Genomic DNA, 21,109 nt, shown 5'->3' on the forward strand with positions numbered 1-21,109 from the left:
AACTTCTTTAGGCCAGGTCCAGAGCAGTCCTTGGCACAAAGCTCATTCACCCTTACTGTTATGAGACATCTTCTGAGGACCACATGGCCTCCTGTGTGTTGTGAGGTCTTCCACTCACGGGAGCCTCTGTGAGCTCAGGATTACTGCCTACTGCTCTATGGAGGCTCTCCCCAACCCCAGGGGGCTCCCAATATTCATACACACACAGACTCCAATCCCTTTTCCGTCTCTGGAGCTTCTCTCGGGACAGCCCCTCTCCCCTGGGTCTCTGCCCCAAGAAACAAGACCTCTCGGTCTCCCAAGCCCATTGCCGTCCCCCCGGCTCGGTGAGACAGCTGGGCTCTCCCTGGATTCTCCCTCCCCGACTGCAGCCCAGACACGCCCCTCGGCAGGAACTGGGAGCAGCTGTGGGCTTCTCTTCGCTTGTTTCACTGACTGTCGTCTACTGTCTAGTTTTCTCATTGTTTAAGGCAGGAGTATAAATCTGGTTTCTGTTACTTCTTTGCGGCCAGAAGCAGACGTCAACTCTGACATATTTTAAAAACATTATAAACAGTCTGGTTAATAAAGGCTATCTAGTTCAGTAATTAAATTTGCTCAAACCTCATTACAAATTAGGTACATTTCACTCCTACCTTAACTGGACGTAACCTCTGATCTTCAGGAGTCTACCATCCAGTATGACGTTCTGACAGGTTTTAAGCTGTCTTTAGACCTACAACTTGTAGTTGGGCTCTCTGGTGGTAAAGAATCCACTGGCCAATGCAAGAGATACAAGAGGCGCGGGTTCCAACCCTGGGTCGGGAAGACCCCCTGGAGGAGGGCATGGCGGCCCTCTCCAGTATTCTTGCCCGGAGAATCCCGTGCACAGAGGAGCCTGGCGGGCTACAGCCCATGGGGTTGCAGAGTTGGATACTGACTGCGCACACACACCAGGGCAAAGGGGCTCAAGGGCGGCAGTAAAGACTGATAAAGGCTTGCACTTGAAACAGGCAACACTTCCCGGGGAGTTCTTTCATTGGATGGGGTTGCATGATGGCACGCAGTTTGTGCCTTACGGGTGCTGGGAAGAAAGAGGCAGATTTTTGGCAGAGGATAGCAGTGAATAGTTGAATAATCTAATAAAGATGGGAGACTAAAGCAAACTGAAATCATTGAGTCAAGCTTGATGTACAATTCATTCTTCCTTTTAGTTCTAGAAAGTAGGTTCTGTCACATGTGAAACTCCAAACTCACAGAACTAGAAGCCATTTAAAGATCTTATGCGGGAAACCAAATGTGTTTTTGCTATCTCGAAGGTTCTCACACCTTGTAGAGCTAGCATGGGCCCGCGGGCTTCAGTCTGTTACATTCCGTACAACGATGCGCACCGCCTTCACGTGTTTAAGACGCACAGGCCCTGTGTCTGCACAGTAACTCTGGAAAGGTGGGTCAGAAGCACGGCCTTCACTTGACTAATGAAGACACTGACTTATCTAGTGAACGACAGAGGCGGGCAACAGAACACGCCAACTGCCCTGACATCTTCAGACTCAGCGTGATCTGGTCCCTTTGACCTGCTATGTCATTTAACATGGCGAAGCATGACCTTCGCTGTGGGCACGGTCTGCCTGGCAATGGTGAGTCTAGCAGGAGGTCTGCGGGAAAGACGCGTGTGAAGGTGTGTGACTGTGAGTCAGACTCGAGATCTCAGAGCAGTCAGGCAAGATCAGGGCAACAGCCAGGAGCTGAACAATGGAAACCATCTTACACGGTGCACCGACTCCGGTGTTTTTACTGTCAGTCCTGCCCCCCAGGACTTCCCTGGTGGTACAGGGGATGACATCCCGCCTGCCAATGCAGGGGACATGGGTTCGATCCCTGGTCTGGGAAGGTTCCACCTCCCTCGGAGCAACTAAGCCCGTGCCTCACAGCGACTGAGCCACACGCCCAGAGGCCGGGTTCTGCAACGAGGGCAGCCGCCGCCCTGAGGAGGCCGAGACTGCAGCTGCAGGGGAGGCCCCGCTCGGCACCATGGAAGAAAGCCCGGGCGCAGCCACGAGGACTCCGCATGGCCAGAACAAATAAAATACAGAAAAACGCCGCCATCCACACACAGGACAAGGACACTAAGAACATCCAAATGAGATCATCGTGCTGTGTGCCTGATACTGCTTCGGCAGTGGCACTTACAGAACACAGCGCTTTGCATTTAATATATTTTCCAAACTAGATTAGGAAAAGGAGCTGGTCAGCTGCAGAAAGAGGCCCCGGCATTGAGCAGGGCGGTCCTGGCTGAGAACAGCGCCTGCTCCGGCGCGGCTCTCTGTGCTCAGCCGCAGTTTCAGAGCTGACACCAGCCCCCTTCTGAGAGTTGGCGGGCCACTCCGGCCTTGGCACGCCAGGAGAACAAGAGTCACCGCTTGGCACGTGGAGCCAAATGGAATATTCCAAGGCTGTCCTCGGCCAACAGACGCTACAGGCTAAGTCATCTGGTTATGGAGAGAATAATAAATAAAGCTCTTGCAAAGTAAAAATAAATCACAAAGATAGTTTATATTTCCTTCTTTTAAAACGTTTCCTTCCTTTTTTTTTTTAAAAAAAAACATTTTGCTGGGTGAAAGAAAGTTTAAAAAAAGTGAAGGAGCAGCGTGGGGAGAAGACAGTCCCTTCAATAATGGTGCTGGGAAAACTGGACGGCTGCGTGTAAAAGAATGGACCTGGGGCATCGTCTCACAGCGTAAACAAAAACAAGCTCAACGTGGATTAGAAGCCTAAATGTAAGGCCTGAAGCCATACAACTCCTAGAAGAAAACATAGGAATCCACTCTTTGACGTAAGTCTTAGCGATACTTTTTTGGACCTGTCTCTTCAAGCAAGCGAAGTAAGAGCGAAAATAAACAAACGAGACCTAATTAAACTTAAAACTGTTTGCATAGCAAAGGAAACCGTCAACAAAATGAAAAGACAACCTACTAAACGGGAGAAGATACTTGCAGATGATATGTCAGGTAAGGGGTTAATATCTAAAATATACAAAGAGTTCACACAACTCAACACCAGAAAAACAAACAACCCAATTAAAAAAAAAAATGGGCAGAAGACCTGAATAGACATTTGTTTCAAAGAGGACATACAGACAGTCAACAGGCACATGAAAAGATGCTTGCAACATCACTCATTATCAGGGAAATATAAATCAAAACCATGAGGTTTCACCTCACACCTGTCAGAATGGCCACCATCAAAAAGACCACAAACAATAAATGTCGGCAAAGATGTGGGGAAAAGGAAACTTTAATTCACTGTTGGTGGGAATGTAAATTGGTGTAGCCGCTACTGGAAACAGTATGGAGATTTCTCAAAAAATTAAAAATAGAACTACCACATGATCCAGCGATTCCACTCTTAGGTATATATTAGAAGAAAATGAAAACACGACTTCAAACAGATACATGCACCCCAGTGTTTATAAGAGCATTATTTACAGTTGGCAAGATATGGAAGCAAGCTAAGTGCCCATCAACAGATTGAAGAAGATGTGAGATATATACATATATATACACAATGGAATGCAGCTCAGCCATAAAAAGAATGAAATTCTGCCATCTGCAGCAACATGTATGGACCTAGAGAAAAGACAGTCAGTGGTGTAAGTCAGAAAAGCAAACACTGTGTGTGTTCATCTATACATGTGGAATCCAAAAAATAAACAGATGAATGTAACAAAACAGAAGCAGCCTCACAGATGTGGAGTGATTACCAGTAGAGGCGTGGGGTGGGCGGACAAGAAAAGGGAAGGAGATGAAGAAACCCAGACTACTATGTATGGAACAGACAGGCTGTGCTGTGCCTCGCTGAGTGGCTCAATCGTGTCTGACTCTGCGACACCCTGGACTGTAGCCCGCCAGGCTCCCCTGTCCACGGAATTCTCCAGGCAAGAGTACTGGAGTGGGTTTCCATGCCCTCCTCCAGGGGGTCTTCCCGACCCAGAGATGGAACCTGTGTTTTCTACATCGGCAGGTGGATTCTTTACCTGCTGAGCCATCACGTTTTAAAAATGTATTCAGTTTTAAAATTTACATAAAGTAAAACCCATGCCAGGCTTCCCAGGTGGGTCCACACAGTAAAGAATGTGCCTGCCAATGCAGGAGACGTGGGTTTGATTCCTGGGTCAGGAAGATCCCCTGGAGGAGGCATGGCAACCCACTCCAGTATTCTTCCCTGGAGAATCCCATGGACAGACGAGCCTGGAGGCCTACAGTCCATGGGGTCACAAAGAGTTGCACACGGCCTATCGACTAAACAGCAGCTTCAAAATCCACGCTATGTCTTTTGAAAAGCAGGTACAGGTGTTTCTGACAGTAAATATTATTAGAATGATTCCATCTCCCAATGAGTATTAACAAACCATGACATTATAGATATGGACAGAGTGGGGAGGGAAGTCTGAATTTCAAAAGAAAGTAACCAACCAAGAAACAGAACTTGGAGTTTCAAAAGTGGCATAGAGTGAAAATCTAAGAGCATTACACAGACTATTTTCAGTTACTTAACAATCTCATCATTTCCATTAAGACATATTCGAAGTGTAGAAAAGACACCCGGAGCAAATCCCTGCCTAGGAATAACAGCGGGAACCTTTCCATGTGTGTGGAGGCCTGGAGACCACAGGATAGCTGGACAACAGACAGGGAAAATATATCTTGTTGGAACAAAACTGCCGAGCAAAGCCTGACACAGTGATGTCTTTCCTGGCAGAGCTGTAAATAAACCCAGGCAGAGAATGCTGGGTCATCACGAAATGCTCCCCTTGGACCTACCACAAGGGAAATTTTGATCTCTTATTATATGCCTCACTCTGCCAAAAGAGAGTCAAATGATTTGCAATAAAACACTTATGCTCAATAAAATAATTACCACAGAAATAGAGTAAGTCATAATAAAGCGCGAGGACAGAGGTGTAGAAAAGCAGCGGGGATGATTAGCGTGTGTGCTCATCACAAGGGTTAACGGAGCGATTGTGCCTGAGCATTACACTAGTGCTGGACTACCTCAGACCAGAGTGAAAATAAAGATGTGCCACAGAAGAAAAGAGGCCTCACTTAAAGAGTGAGACACTTCCTACTGGCCCTAAACTTTAAAGACAAAACAAAACACCCACCAGGAGAGGTTATCTAGGGGAACAGGAAAGGCCTTTGACCTAAAAGATACAAGTCTTGCATAATCCTTTCCCTATCATTTAAAACAAAACTTGCTTTACCCTGAACCGAGGGGCATGAACGAGTCCCTTTTCATCACTGCAATCTTTATCTTTAAATGATCTTAATTTAAGAAGTAATTAAAGAGGACCTCCCTGGTGGTCCAGGAGTAAGGAATCCGCCTGCCAATGCAGGGGACACGGGCTGGATCCCTGGTCTGGGAAGATCCCACGTGCGGCAGAGCAACTGAGCCCATGGGTACCACAAGTACTGAAGCCTGTGCTCTGCACAAGAAGCCACGCAGGGAGAAGCCCCTGCATCTCAGCCACGGGCAGCGCCCGCTTCCTGCAGCTGGAGAACGCCCGAGCGGCAGCCAAGACCCAGCTCAGCCAGAAAGAGAAGTCGGTAAATAAATACAAAATTTTAAAAAAGAAGGAAGAAAAAGTTCATTAAAATCTAGCCTAAATGTTCTTGCTTCTTCAGAAATTTCTCAAGTAAGGGAAAGACAGTCTTTGAATCACTGGTTGGATAGAGAGTTCCAAGTGAAAGTCACATTTCCATGTGAGTAAAGATGGCGTTTGTTTATATTAAGGGTCTGCTTCACTTTTCAGTTTCTTATTTGTGTTTTCAAAGCCGGCTTTGAAAACACAAATAAGAAACTGAGGGACAAGGATGGAACAGGAATTTCAACAGCTTTAGCCAATATTTAAAAGAAAATCAAATGTCAGAGATCTGAAGATAAGTTAGGGGGAGAAACACACCTCAAATACAGGAAATTTAGTAAATTTTACACTGAGAAATACATTCATTAACTGATTTTAGTGGAGGAAGACTTCAGTTTGGGGAGAGTGTAGAAACAGATAAACACTCGTTCTGACCACTCCACCATGTACTACATGTTTCTCTAAGGAAAAAGTAGATAATTGCTGATTTCTAAAAAGGAAAACCCCTGGGTGACATTTTCCAAAAAATAAAATGAAGAGAATTTCCATCAAAAGTTAATATATATAGCAGCTTTTTAATGAGATCGACTTGTAAACAAATAAATTAGAGGTTTTTATTACAGAGACAGCAATAGACTTGATAACAAAAACTGGTAGCAACTGCTGATCCACATCTAGATTTATATTAAGGGACAAGAAAATAGGCACAGGGAATGTTAAGCAGAAACAGGTCAAAGCCAGGGCTAAGGGTTGAGGTCAATGAGTCTAAATTTACACCAGATGAGACAAACTTAAAGAACAAATATACTTTCCTGAGTCTCACTGAACTGAATCTTCTCTTGTAGCTCAGCCAGTAAAGAGTCTGCCTGCAGTGCTGGAGACCTGGGCTTGATCCCTGGGTCGGGAAGATCCCCTGGAGAAGGAAATGGCAAGCCACTCCAGTATTCTTGCCTGGAGGATCCCATGGACAGAGGAGCCTAGCGGGCTACAGTTCATGGGGTCGCAAAGAGTCAGACACAATTTGGCGACTAAACCACCACCACCACTGAATTGAAGTTTGCAGAGCCTCAAATGGAAATTAAATATTTCCCTTTAAATAATAGTTGATTTACGAAAAATTTAGTAAGTATGTATTATTTTTTATAAGAAAACACAATAAAGATAATTCTATGTGAAAAAAGAAAAAGCCACTCCAGATACACAGTCAAGGAGTATATACCTCTAGAACCCTTTTCTTCTTTACTTGAGGTATCCTCATCCACACTGTGAAGACACACTTGGCCCGAACTGAGTGCCCCAAATGCAACTTCTGCATATAAGTCAAAGGCTTCTTTGCCTAGTTACAATAGCTGTGCCTTTAAATCAGCTTTCCAGAGAACTGGACAGACAAGCAAACAAAACCCTCCTACGAACAGTCATCTTTCACTTAGAAACTTTTACCAGATTGGACACAGGCTATTTGGAACTCAGAAGTGATTGTTGTTGTTCAGTTGTCCAGTCGTGTCCAACCCTTTGCGACCCCATGGACTGCAGCACTCCAGGCTTTTCCATCCCTCGGCATCTCCTGAAGCTTGTCCAAGTTCATGTCCTTTGAGTCGGTGACGCCGTCCAGCCATCTCATCCTCTGACGCTCTCTTCTTCTGCCCTCAGTCTTTCCCAGCATCAGGGACTTTTCCAGTGAGTCAGCTCTTCCCATCTGATGACCAAATACTGGAGCTTCAGCTTCAACATCAGTCCTTCCAGTGAATATTCAGGATTGATTTTCTTTAGGAGTGTCTGGTTGGATCTCCTTGCAGTCCAAGTGACTCTCAGGAGTCTCCTCCAGCACCACAGTTCCAAAGCATCAATTCTTCAGTGCTCTGCCTTCTTTACCGTCCAGCTCTCACAACCGTACGTGACCACTGGGAAGACCACAGCCTTGACTGTATGGACCTCTGTTGCCAGAGTAATGTGTCTGCTTTTCAACACACTGTCTAGGTTTGTCATCATTTTCCGGCTGAGAAGCAATCTCTTCTGATTTCATGGCTGCCATCATGGTCTGCAGTGATTCTGAGCCCAAGGAGAGGAGCTCTGTCACTGCTTCCACCTTTTCCCTTCTATTTGCCATGAAGTGATGGGGCTGATGCCATGGTCTTGGATTTTTTAAAATATTTCATCTTAAGCTAGCTCTTTCACTCTCCTCCTTTACCCTCATCAAGAGGCTCTTTAGTTCCTCTTGGCTTTCTGTCATTAGAGTGATATCACCCGCATATCTGAGGTTGTTGATGTTTCTCCCGCCTATCTTGATTCCAGCTTGTAACTCACCCAGCATTTCGCCCACCATTTCTCATGACATGCTAAGCGTATAGATTAAACAGACAGAGTGACAGCAGACAGCCCTGTTTTCTCTCCTCTCGATCTTGAACCAATCAGTTGTTCCATACTAGGTTCTAACAGGTTGTTTCTTGACCTGCATACAGGTTTCTCAGGAGACAGGTAAGATGGTCTGGTATTTCCATCTCTCTAAGAGCTTCCCACAGCTTGCCATGATCCACACAGGCAAAGGCATTAGTGTAGTTGATGAAACAGAGATAGATGTTTTTCTGAAATCCCCTAGCTTTCTCTATGATCCAGTGAATGTTGGCAATTTGATCTCTAGTTCCTCTTCCTTTTCTAAACCCAGCTTGGACATCTGGAAGTTCTTGGTTTGCATAATATTGAAGCCTAGCATGTAAGATTTTAAGCGTGACCTTACTAGCATGGGAGATGAGTGCAGCTGCCTGATGGTTAGCACATTCTTTAGTACTACCCCTCTTGGGAACTGGGGTGAGGATTGACCTATTCCAGTCCTGTGGCCACTGTTGGGTCTTCCAGATTTGCTGACAAAATGAATGCAAAACCATGAAGGCATCATCCTTTAGGGATTTGAATAGTTAGGCTGGAATTTGATCACGTCCACTAGCTTTATTAACAGCAGTGTTTCTTAAGGCCCACTTGACTTTGCACTCCAGAATATCTGGCTCTGGGTGACTAACACCACCATTGTGGTAATCCGGTTTATTAAGATCTTCTTTTGTACAGTTTTATACGTGTATTCCTTCCATCTCTTCTTGATCTCTTTAGCGTCTACTAGGTCTCTCCCATTTTTATCCTTCCCTAGTAGCTCAGATGTGATTAATCCCAAGCCTAAGCCAGTCATGGTATTCGGAATGTGACTCCACTGAAAGATGCATTCTCTGCAGACACAGACATATTCTGGACGAGGCTGAAGTCAGGGCTAGGGTTAATACAGCAACCTTATGTGACCCTTCCCTAGATAACACACGCCCAGAGTAAACGTATCTTTCTACGGAGGACCAGGGTGGCTGGCGCTCTTGTGTGCCTTTGCCCCAGGGAAGCAGGGTTATTCATTCACACACTGTAGCTGGGTGCTCTCTTCCAGAGTGTTTCTTCTAAAAACCTAATGCTGGCATCCGAAGCTCAATATACTATAGAGACGTCTTCCTGGACTTTCCTGGTGGCATGTTGCATGAGAATCCACCTGCCGATGCAGGGGACACGGGTGCAGTCCCTGGTCGGGGAGGATCCCACAGGCCCGGGGACCGCAGCTGCCGAGCCCGTGAGCCGGGAGTCTGGGCTCTGCAAGAGAGAAACCTCTGCTGTGAGACGCCCCCCATCGCGATGAAGAGGAGCCCCGCGCGCAGCAACCCAGGCCTAGTGCGGCCAACAGAAGGGGCTGTCCGGTTAGAAAACAGAAGAAAAAAGACCTCTCCGTTATACCAGTTTCCCGCGTGGATCTGAACTGAGTGTGGGTGAGTGTGTTCCCACCGCGGGCCGGTCTGTACGAGTCGGGGGCGGGGCCTGGGGCGATGGAGGGGCTCTCCGCCGCCGTGATGTCACCCCACTAGGGCCCGCCTGCTGTCCTGCCCACACGCACAGGGCGGCAGGCTGCTGTCAGCGGGCCGGGCACCTGTATCGCAAACAGTATGACTTATTTGGGGTGATGGGGGGGTTCCCTGACAGCTCAGTTGGTGAACAATCTGCCTGCTATGCAGGAGACCCCGGTTCAGTTCCTAGGTTGGGAAGATCCCCTGGAGAAGGGAAAGGCTCCCCACTCCAGTATTCTGGCCTGGAGAATTCCATGGACCACCTGGGGTTGCAAAGAGTCAGACACGACTGAGTGACTTTCACTTCACTTCACCTCACAGGAAAGGCAGTGCTGAATTAGGGGGGGAAACTGCACTTTTAAGAAAAACAAATGGAGACAATCATCATTCAAGTTTAAAAATGCTTCACTTGGCTAATAAATGAATATAGTAAAGTTGCAGGATATAAAATTAACACACAGAAATCCCTTGCATTCCTATATACTAACAATGAAAAAACAGAAAGAGAAATTAAGGAAACAATACCATTCACCATTGCAACAAAAAGAATAAAATACTTAGTATATCTACCTAAAGAAACAAAAGACTTATACATAGAAAACTATAAAACACTGATGAAAGAAATCAAAGAGGACACAAACAGATGGAGAAACATACCGTGTTCACGGATTGGAAGAATCAATATTGTCAAAATGGCTATTCTACCCAAAACAATCTATAGATTCAATGCAATCCCTATCAAGCTACCAACGGTATTTTTCACAGAACTAGAACAAATAATTTCACAATTTGTATGGAAATACAAAAAACCTCAAATAGCCAAAGTAATCTTGAGAAAGAAGAATGGAACTGGAGGAATCAACCTGCCTGACTTCAGACTCTATTACAAAGCCACAGTCATCAAGACAGTATGGTACTGGCACAAAGACAGAAATATAGATCAATGGAACAGAACAGAAAGCCCAGAGATAAATCCATGAACCTATGGACACCTTATCTTTGACAAAGGAGGCAAGGATATACAATGGAAAAAAGACAACCTCTTTAACAAGTGGTGCTGGGAAAACTGGTCAACCACCTGTAAAAGAATGAAACTAGAACACTTTCTAACACCATACACAAAAATAAACTCAAAATGGATTCAAGATCTAAATGTAAGACCAGAAACTATAAAACTCCTAGAGGAGAACATAGGCAAAACACTCTCCGACATGAATCACAGCAGGATCCTCTATGACCCACCTCCCAGAATATTGGAAATAAAAGCAAAACTAAACAAATGGGACCTAATGAAAATTAAAAGCTTCTGCACTACAAAGGACACTATAAGTAAGGTGAAAAGACAACCCTCAGATTGGGAGAAAATAATAGCAAATGAAGAAACAAAGGATTAATCTCAAAAATATACAAGCAACTCCTGAAACTCAATTCCAGAAAAATAAATGACCCAATCCAAAAATGGGCCAAAGAACTAAACAGACATTTCTCCAAAGAAGACATACAGATGGCTAACAAACCCATGAAAAGATGCTCAACATCACTCATTATTAGAGAATTGCAAATCAAAACCACAATGAGGTACCATTACACGCCGGTCAGGATGGCTGCTATCCAAAAGTCTACAAGCAATAAATGCTGGAGAGGGTGTGGAGAAAAGGGAACCCTCTTACACTGTTGGTGGGAATGCAAACTAGTACAGCCGCTATGGAGAACAGTGTGGAGATTTCTTAAAAAACTGGAAATAGAACTGCCATATGACCCAGCAGTACCACTTCTGGGCATACACACTGAGGAATCCAGATTTGAAAGAGACACGTGCACCCCAATGCTCATCGCAGCACTGTTTATAATAGCCAGGACATAGAAGCAGCCTAGATGCCCATCAGCAGATGAATGGATAAGGAAGCTGTGGTACATATACACCATGGAATATTACTCAGCCGTTAAAAAGAATTCATTTGAATCAGTTCTAATGAGATGGATGAAACTGGAGCCCATTATACAGAGTGAAGTAAGCCAGAAAGATAAAGAACATTACAGCATACTAACACATATATATGGAATTTAGATAGATGGTAGCGATAACCCTATATGCAAAACAGAAGAAGAGACACAGAAGTACAGAACAGACTTTTGGACTCTGTGGGAGAAGGTGAGGGTGGGATGTTTCGAAAGAACAGCATGTATATTATCTATGGTGAAACAGATCACTAGCCCAGGTGGGATGCATGAGACGAGTGCTCGGGCCTGGTGCTCTGGGAGGACCCAGAGGAGTCGGGTGGAGAGGGAGGTGGGAGGGGGGATCAGGATGGGGAATACATGTAACTGGATTACATGTATTATATGTATGGCTGATTCATATCAATGTATGACAAAACCCACTGAAATGTTGTGAAGTAATTAGCCTCCAACTAATAAAAAAATAAATAAATAAAAAATAAAAATGCTTCATTTGTTTTCTTAGAATAGTCTTCAGCAGAAGGTTCTTTAAATACACCTAAAATATAGTGATTTGTCATTTTTCCACCAGGAACACACCTGTCATTGAAAGACATATGCCTGTGGTTTAAAGGAACTCCTATACTACTTAATGTTCAAATTTCTCACTAACATGACACAAACCAGAAATTCAACACCCATAATAAGCATAGGGCTCCAGGATCTCTTAAAGGACAAACAGACACAGGAGGAAAAGGGAAAGATGATATTGCTGTTGGGTAGGAATAATTAGTCTGCATTTTAGAAGCATCTTCTTTTTAAAATAAGAATTATTGCGTGTGCTGTTACTGAGCGCCCTTGCCCGGGTCAGATATTCACTGGACGGTGAGTTAGAAAGGAAGGAGAAGTTGGGACTCCCCGGGTGGCCCAGTGGTCAAGGATTTGCCTTGTGGTCCCTGGTCACGGAACCAAGATCCCGCACGCCTCAGGACGGAGCCTGCAAGCCGCAACCAGAGAGCCCGCGCACCTCAAGGACAGACCTGCAAGATCAGTGAGGATCCGAGCGCTGTAATGAAGACCCGACTCGGCCAAGTAAGTCAACAAATACTGAAAGACAGAAAACAAGGGGAAGTATGGACGACTACTGAGCTGTAAGGGGGCTAGACGCCGGTGGGGTTACATTGTCTTCAGACTTTGCTAGCAATGGTATTTTCCCAAGGTAACACAATCTCAAATACTCAAATTAAAAAGGCAAACATTAAATCATCTAATGTTTTGTCTACATAAGTGAATTTCTGGGCAATTAGAGGATTTTTATTAAATGTTTCAGAATTATAAAATTTCCATATTAATAACAATAAGGGTATGGTCAACAATTTTAAACAGGTGTCACTTATCTTCATTTCTCCTTATAAAACAAGACTTCATTCAGTGGCCTACCTTCCACATTCGTTTCTGAAAGCAATACCCATTGCGCCCTTCAGAAATGAGTATTAACCTATCTCTGAGGCAAAAACCTGTGCTGAAGCTGGCGGTTTCCATTTCTTTTAAAAAGGGTTAGCATGAAAATGGATTGTAGAAAGCAGTACTATCTAAGACTAGTCAGCCTGTCTAAAAACGCACTTGCTAACCTGTAAAGATACTCCAACCCCAATATAAAGGTACGTTTTGAATCTAGATTAGGTGAGGGATACATTAGGGTTCGTGATAATCATTTTCTCTATTTTTCTGAATATGAAAAACCCACTTTCACTCCTGTCCTTGGTGAAGCAGAGTCTCCAGGGTGCCCAGTCTAAACATTTACTAATGTTTCCTATGTGTGCTTAAAGGGATTGGGTCTTCACTCATGTAAAATTTCCACAATTCATTAAAAAGCCTACTAATCCGGCTAACCTTCTTAACTGCCCTGAAATGATGAGAGTTTGACTGGACATGCTCTCCAAGGACACACCAGTCAGACTCCTTACAGAGGATGAGGGGGTGACCTCATGATGGGTCGAGAAGAGAGTGGATCGGATTGCCCCGGGTCCGCTCCCCGCTTTAGGAACGCGGAGAGCAGCTCCTCCTGGTCAGAGAAGGAAGCGGAAGCCAGAGCAGAAGCCGGTGACAAACAAGGATGCGTTCTCATCGCTACCACCGGCAGCAGCTCCCCGACCGCCCTTTGCCTAAGTTGTGAAGATGAAACTTCACTGGCACATTTTAAGTTCGGCTCTTCCCACATATTAGCAAATAACGGTAAAGTCTAGTTTTTGCCGTTTTAAAAGAACCAGCCTTACCAAGGCAATGGGTTTAACTAGGAAAGGAACAAAGTTTTGGAAGGTTAGCATTTTTGGACAATGATCTATCAAAAAATAATAAACAGCGAATGTTCTCTTTAACCTAGGCACTTCAGCTGCTCAGGAAAGACAGCCAAGAGATGGTTATGTTAGATACACACTCGCTTACACCAAGGAGCAACACTCAAGGCAGGCTGGCACACTTGCGCCTTCGCCTCTCACCTACACGCTGAAGCCGCCAGTCCTCTCCTGCCAGCTCTTTGTCTCAAAGACGAATCCTTTCCACTTGTTTCACTGCATGGCAGTCTGAAGTCTAAACCCATGGTTAGGTAATTTAAACTCTCCTTTATCATTCTGTATTTCCTAGAAAATCATTCTTGGAAAAATGCTGCACCCAACTGGATCTTTCAGTTTCATTATTAAATACCAAAATACCTTGTAAGGCAACTATAAAGGATGCCTTTCTACAGAATGACAAAGTAGGGAAACAACCCTTTTAATAGCACTTAAACGTCACATTTATAAATATACAGATCGAGGTGAATATCTCAGAATTGCTATTTTCTGTTTTTTTTAAGCCTAATTTATGATGGTATAGAATAATTTCTGTGAAACTTAATTCACACAATTGAAATATTGTTCTCTTTAATGATGCACATTCCCTGATTTTATTCATCCTTCTCAATGAAGCCTCAGTTTTCCTAGAGCCTCCACACCCTACGCAGCATGTTTCCAAACTGATCTGAGTAAGCCTATGGGCACCATGGGAGCAGGGCCCCCAGGAGACGGCAGTGACTCCCGAGCCAGAACCGAGGCCCTCACACAGTGCATTCTGTGAACTTTATTTACTCTCGGGTATTTAAAATAACAGATAGACTGATTTAACGACATACAACTACAGGTTCGTTTTTCTTCTATGAGGTGCCTGAGAGGATAAATGACTGCAAATTATAGACTGTCTATATCCATATTTGGAAATCCTGATTAGAATGACTTTTGGAATTCAGCATGTAATATTCTCAAAGGGAAGCCAAATCTTCACAAAGAAAATAGCTTGAAGTTAGCTGTATGTTGTACCATGTCTATCTACTTTTTAAGCTTCTCACTTGAATAAAAAAGTCAAAGGCATCAGAAGAAATCTGATGTCTACACAGCCATCTGTAATGTCTGTTTTAGAAACATCAACGTTTCTTTTTGGCATTCCTGCTAAGATAGCCTGCTTTGAAAATAGGTAGGTTATCACTTTTGCAGTTTTCTCTAAATTTCAGTGAAATAAATTACTCTCTGCCAGTTCTCAACTGCAGGAGGAGAAAGGTTTGTGTTGCTGTCGTGAGCAATGGAATCCTCTTAAATTCCATTTAGGTAGCTCTCATCAGTCTAAGAGCTCACCAACTTAGTGTAAATAATCACACAAACATCTCTGTTAAAATAATTAATCCTATTTTATGGTCCCTACCACTCAGCAGTCACTAGCAACTAAAATTTTTAAATATTTAATAGCAACACAATTTCCTATGTAACTATAACCAGGTCAAAGACAAGCAATTAATAACAATCAAAGTTAAGATATCTGACAAAACTGGTGGATAAGGATTATAATTGTTGTTTAAATTAAGAGATCTGAAACCAAGGGCAGTGATGCCGGGGAAGGGGGGCGTTTGAACACTATGGACAGGCCACGGGGAGAGTCCTTCCTCCACTGAATCCACCTGGAAGGACCAGAGCTCTTACCAACAACAGCGCAGCGATGTGCACCCTCAGCTTCCTCGCTGTGCTAAGACAGAGGGTTAATTAGCTGCCGTCCTTAGATCTACTTGTTGTTCTAATACAGATTTGCATAAATCAAAGACTGGGAGTAACCAACCCGATTCTGATTTGGAAGGTGATGGGGGGAGGTGGTGAGTGTGACGTCTGTGAGTGTGCTCAGAGCACCTTCTGGCTTGCCCGGGGCAGCTCTGCCTGTTTGAGAAGTGGGGGACGAGGACCTCGTGGCTGTTTCTGGGTGCGGGGCCCTGCTGTCCAGGCTCTCCACAGGCAGCCTATCGTCTGACGCAGATGACCGCGAATGAAATACAGGTGCATTTGCAAAGAACTCAGTATGGGTCTTTAAAAGGAAACCATGTATAGAAAATTCATAATCACCATTTCATTTTCTTATGGCTAAAAATTTCTGTCAATAATTCTTCAATATCAAATACTCATGTTTTCCAATTTCTGATTATCTCCTAAGAGCCATATGTCTTGGGGGGAATTTTTTTCACAGTGCAGCATCAAAATCACATTATGAATCAAACAGCTTCATCAGAGGACAAGAATCTCATGACATCTCCTGAGGCAGGCACTATCATTAAGCCTATTTTACAGACAAGAAGACTGAGGCAGAGAGGAGTCAGTAATCTGATGATCACAGTCAGAATCAAGGAGAAAGCTTAGCAGTTAAGCAGAAATCTAAAGCAACAAAAGACCTAGATGGTTCTATTAAGAACATGCCACAGAAATAGAGGCTTAGGTACAAATGAACTGAGAGCGTGGAACAAAAGAGTTTATAACCACCAAGCTATCTTTCCAAAATTACCCCATATTATGAAATGCCAGCATCTCCCATTTCAGCATGTAGGGAAAAACAACAGTAACAACGGAAGAATCAAACAAGTTCATAAACCTTTCAAAAGCAACAGGAGCGCAGCAGAAAGAACAACTGCGATTAGTAAAACAATGCCAGATGATAAGAAGATTTATGAAAAAGAGATTAATATTTCTGGACATTACTCTGTGAATAAAGCCTCTGGGACAGGAAACTGTTGACCTTTTTTTATTTCATAATCGTCAGTGTTTCCAGGATAGTTCATTTTGTGTGAAGGAAAGCACCCATTATTAATATTTATAGGCCTGAAGACCGTTACACAGGCAGGTTTTAAATAACAAATAGATTTCATATAAAGAGTATGCTAAAACACCTAAGCGTTTGAAAAAAGCCACAAAACAGCAAAAACAAATTTTAAAAGATGAAATTAAGTAGAAGAGAGCTTAAATGTTATATATACTTGAGAAGAGAGTGTTTACAAATAGGAGCATTCCATGAAGAAATGGAAATGTGTTTAGAACTGTAAATTTTAGCGACTTCTGGATGAAACGTGCTCATTGAGCAGGCCCGCCGTCAGGGGATCTGGGAGGCTGGTGCTGGCCTTTGTTTTTATCAAAAAACACGTATTTATTTATTTCGGCTGCACTGGGTCTCAGCTGCAGCATGAGGCGCTTGTTCCTCAGTCGGGGATGGAGACCGGTCCCCGGCACTGGGAGCGCAGAGTCCCGGCCCCTGGACGCCAGCGGAGTCCCTGGTGCGGACCCTTGGGCTTCTCAGCTTCTATCGCCCCGGCTCTCTGCTCCGGCAGCGGTCACGGCCATCTGCCGGAGGCCAGCCCTGCCTGGGCAAGCAGGCGCCGCGGCGGCCCAGGGGCCCCCTGCGAAGCGTGGCCAGCCCGCTGAGGCCCGCAGGGAGGCCCCCCACCGCGGCCTCAGGGATGGAGCGCCCCGGACACCCTCAGGGGCCTTCGTGCTGTCGGACATCGCTGTCTGAGCGATCCTTCCCAAGAGATAAGAAGGTCTCAGCACTCCTATCACACAGCATTCCAGTTTATGGACACAGGAGTTCAGGACTAGGCTTTCTTCGGATGAAAAATCCCAATGTGTCAGTTGCTGAGGAGGTGGTGTGAGAGACAGTATTCAATTCTATCTTCCCTTGGTTAAATGCAGCCTCGTGGGAACAGATCGCATCTAATCTATGTACATCTGGAGTTCTAAATACTCTGGGAAATAACATCAAGAGCAACTCATTACTGTTTACAATGGGTTTTCATATATAAGATCTCGTTTTAAACTCACAGGAATCCTGTGACTTAGGTACAGCTGAGGATCATCTCTGTTTTATACAAGAAACGGAGGCTGAGCAAAGTTAAATGGCTGGTACAAGGTCACACTGGTAATAAACAGTGCAGCTGGTTTTGAAATCTATATTTGCTGACCCTCACAATCAAGCAAGACAGGGTGTATAGTCTTACCCTGAAACATTTGCTTTGAATGGGCCAAATTCTTGGAAGAGATAACATAAATTAAGAGAAAAGCATATAAAAAGATGACCTCCTCCCCTCTCCCCCCAGTTTATGTAGGGACAAGAGTGATAGCCCTCACAAAGTTGGTTAAACCTGTATCTTTATGCAAAACCTACTTCTGAGCTGACAGCATTTCTGGTGTGAAAACAGCTGCATGGACTCAGTGCAGGGAAGTCCTTATTCATATTCTATTAAACTTACATTTGTGATCACATGAAAATAGGCCAGATTGAAGTTCAACATAAGTCTAGAGAGAAACATTGACAGAGAATGGAGGGAAGGGTACCAGAAGACAATGTGAAATAAACTCACTGAACAAAACAATGGACATTTTGACTTGTTTTGGGTAACTTCTTTTTAAGACTCTAGAAGTGTGAACAGAAACATACCTATAATGAGGTACCAATTAGAAATCTTTTTTTATGTGTGTTAAAGGATGAACATTTAGTTTGCTACCACGTATTTTACAGATAGGAATCTATTCTGATACCAGATAAGCCATCTCTAGTTGGTGAAACTTAAGGAACATTATTAACTTTAGGCTTTTTCTTAATATTCATAGCATGATCTACAAAATCTATTTGTTTATGTGGTTTTGTTTCCACCAAGGATGATTTTGATACATATATATTTTTTTCTGTGGAATGTATCTGTAATTTCCTGTGTCACAGAAAAAGGACACTAATTTATGGAACAGAAACCATTCAACTGCTGAGAGAAGGTTGTTCTGGAAAGCAGGAGAACAGTCAGGGTGACAGGGTCCATTTCCGTTAACGTGGTTCCCATTTGGGTAAGGCTGTCTCTCGGCACCAAGTACTCTAAGTGTGACCTGACACCTTATTCCAGTATAAGAAACTTATCTTGTGGTCAAAACTGCCTCATAGATGGTAGAGTCTCAAAAATTTATTTTGCTTTCTTTTTTTCCCTGAGATATAACTGAAACACAAAACTGAGTTTAAGGTGTACAGCGTAATAACTTCGCACCAAAAGTTTCTTGAATAAGTGACTCACCTCTCGAAATAAATTTTTTCTCTAAAACACACTGCTCTCGAAGTATCTGAAACCCCCAGAACCTTCTGGGGAGTGGGGAGGCAGACTAGTCCTGTGGTGCGACATTTTCCAAAGGAAATACCACACACATGTAAAGTGTTTTGATGACATGACCTCCAAACGAGGTCACACAACATCATACAGACAAATGGGATTGAAACAGGAATAGTGACATTCAAAAAATAAAGTATATGTTCTTGCATTAAATTAGTGCATCATGGTTGAACTACACAATCTGGCATTCGGTATAAATTAATTCAAAAATATTTTACAATGATCTTGCATAATTATATTTTAGTTTTTTGGTGTTAAAAGCATTGATTTGTTATATATAGTTTACATATATCACAACTAAATTCTGTTTTTAAATGTCTTCATTAAAAATAAGTTTTTACTACTGAAAAACAACAAACATAGAAAGATGGAAAAGATGACCATTTCTACACGTTTTATTAACCAGCCCGGGTCCTAAGAGAGACTCTAGTTTCCACCTGCCATTTCTCTCTCGTCTGAAACTTGGCTTATCTAGTGAGTTCATTTCCTGAACATGGAAGATGGAATCTCAAAAAATCTTAAGACTATTAATTAAACACTGAAAGAAGAACTTCTCACTAAGAACAATGACGAAAACCCCGATGAAAAACCTTTGGACTTCTGTTATTTTCCCCCCACACCCCCGATACGTAACCTATTGGCAGCGGGCTTGGCCCAGCCGGAAGCGGCTGTGAACGCCGTGGACTCACATCCGGGAAGCCCCGGAAGGAGGAGCTCCGGAAGCCAGCGCGCAGAAGGCCCGGGCGCACCGCTCCGCTCAGGGTCCCCGGGAGCCTGCGGTTCCCGGTTGCCTTTCTCGGTGTTTCCTAGCGCAGGGGCTTTTCGGCTCTAACGCTTGTACGGACGCACGGTTATGAAAATGCCACGTGGTGACCTCTCTGTGGCGCTGCCTGAGGGGTGGTCGGATTTTAACAGTCCTCATCTCTCAAGCGAGCATCTTCTGGGGGGCATCTAATTAAAGATTAGGCTACTCAGTTTGAATCCCTATTATGATTTGGCAGCAGAAGGTAAGGCATTCTTTAAATGCACTTCCCCATCTAAAATGATTTTTCATTCACTCTGATTACACACTGTGCTTTTTCCTTTTTGGCAAATAATAGGTTTTAAAAAGACTGATGACTGGACTGAACTGAAAAAGGAAGGAGTTACAAATGATGGAAATTTAAAATCAATAATAATAAAAGTAACCGCGCCAGTGGTGGTCCTGGTGGTACAGAGTGAGCCGAGAGCTGACCCTGCAGCGGGGTGCAGCTCCAGGCCTCCGCGGATGGGAGCCTTACCGGGGTTGCAGTCTGTCAGGAGGGAGCAGATGGACAGGAGGACTTTAGAGATGGTGAGGGCCGGACTCCAGTTGTCCTTCAGGATGTCCAGGCAGATCACGCCTTGGCTGTTAATGTTACAGTGATAGATTCTGGTGCGGAAGGTCACCTAGAGGAAGATGCAGAGCTGATGTAAGTAGCCACGCCGTTTATTTTGATCTTTAAAGAGTTTTGTTGGGAGTATGGTTGATTCATAATGTTGTGTTAGTTTCAGGTGCATAGCCGAGTGATTCAGTAACACATGTACTTACATTCATTCTCTTTCAGATTCTTTACTCACATAGGTTATCACAGAACACTGAGTTCCCTGTGCTATACAGGAGATCCTTGCTGGTGATCTACTTTATATATAGTAGTGTGTGTATGTTAATTTCAATCGCCTAATTTATCCTTCCCCCTCAACCCCAATCGCCTTTGGTAGCCATAAGTTTGTCTTCTATGTCTGTGAGTCTATTTCTGTTTTGTAAATAAGTTCATTTGTTACAAATTTTTTCTAGATTCTACATATAAGTGATATCATATGATATGTCTTTATCTGACTTACTTAATATGATAATCTCTATGTCCATCTAAATAGCTGCACTTGGCATTATTTCATTCTTTTATATGGCTGAAAAATATCTCATTGTATATATGTATATGTATATCTTCTTTATCCACATCTTCTTTATCTACTCCTCTGGGCATTTTGGCAAAGGAAATGGCAACCTGTCCCATTATTCTTACCTGGAAAATTCCATGGACAGAGGACCCTGGTGGGTTGTGGTCCCTGGGGCTGCAAACAGTTGGACAGAACTGAGCATGCACACACACATACACACACCAGACACGGAGGTTGCCTCTGTGTACGGGCTCTTGTAAACAGTGCTGCTAT

General features: G+C 43.8%; 1 protein-coding gene across 1 annotated transcript in view; it reads right to left on the minus strand.

Annotated features, from left to right (window-relative positions):
- Positions 1-21,109, minus strand: part of LOC136176637 (ubiquitin-conjugating enzyme E2 E2) — a 346,202-nt gene that overhangs the window by 34,698 nt on the left and 290,395 nt on the right. Inside the window, exon 5 of the mRNA XM_065947094.1 lies at positions 20,197-20,344. Within this exon, the coding sequence (XP_065803166.1) occupies positions 20,197-20,344 (148 nt within the window). The remainder of the gene's footprint in view (positions 1-20,196; positions 20,345-21,109) is intronic.

This window comes from Muntiacus reevesi, chromosome 10, assembly GCF_963930625.1.
Source record: "Muntiacus reevesi chromosome 10, mMunRee1.1, whole genome shotgun sequence".
Classification (NCBI taxonomy): domain Eukaryota; kingdom Metazoa; phylum Chordata; class Mammalia; order Artiodactyla; family Cervidae; genus Muntiacus; species Muntiacus reevesi.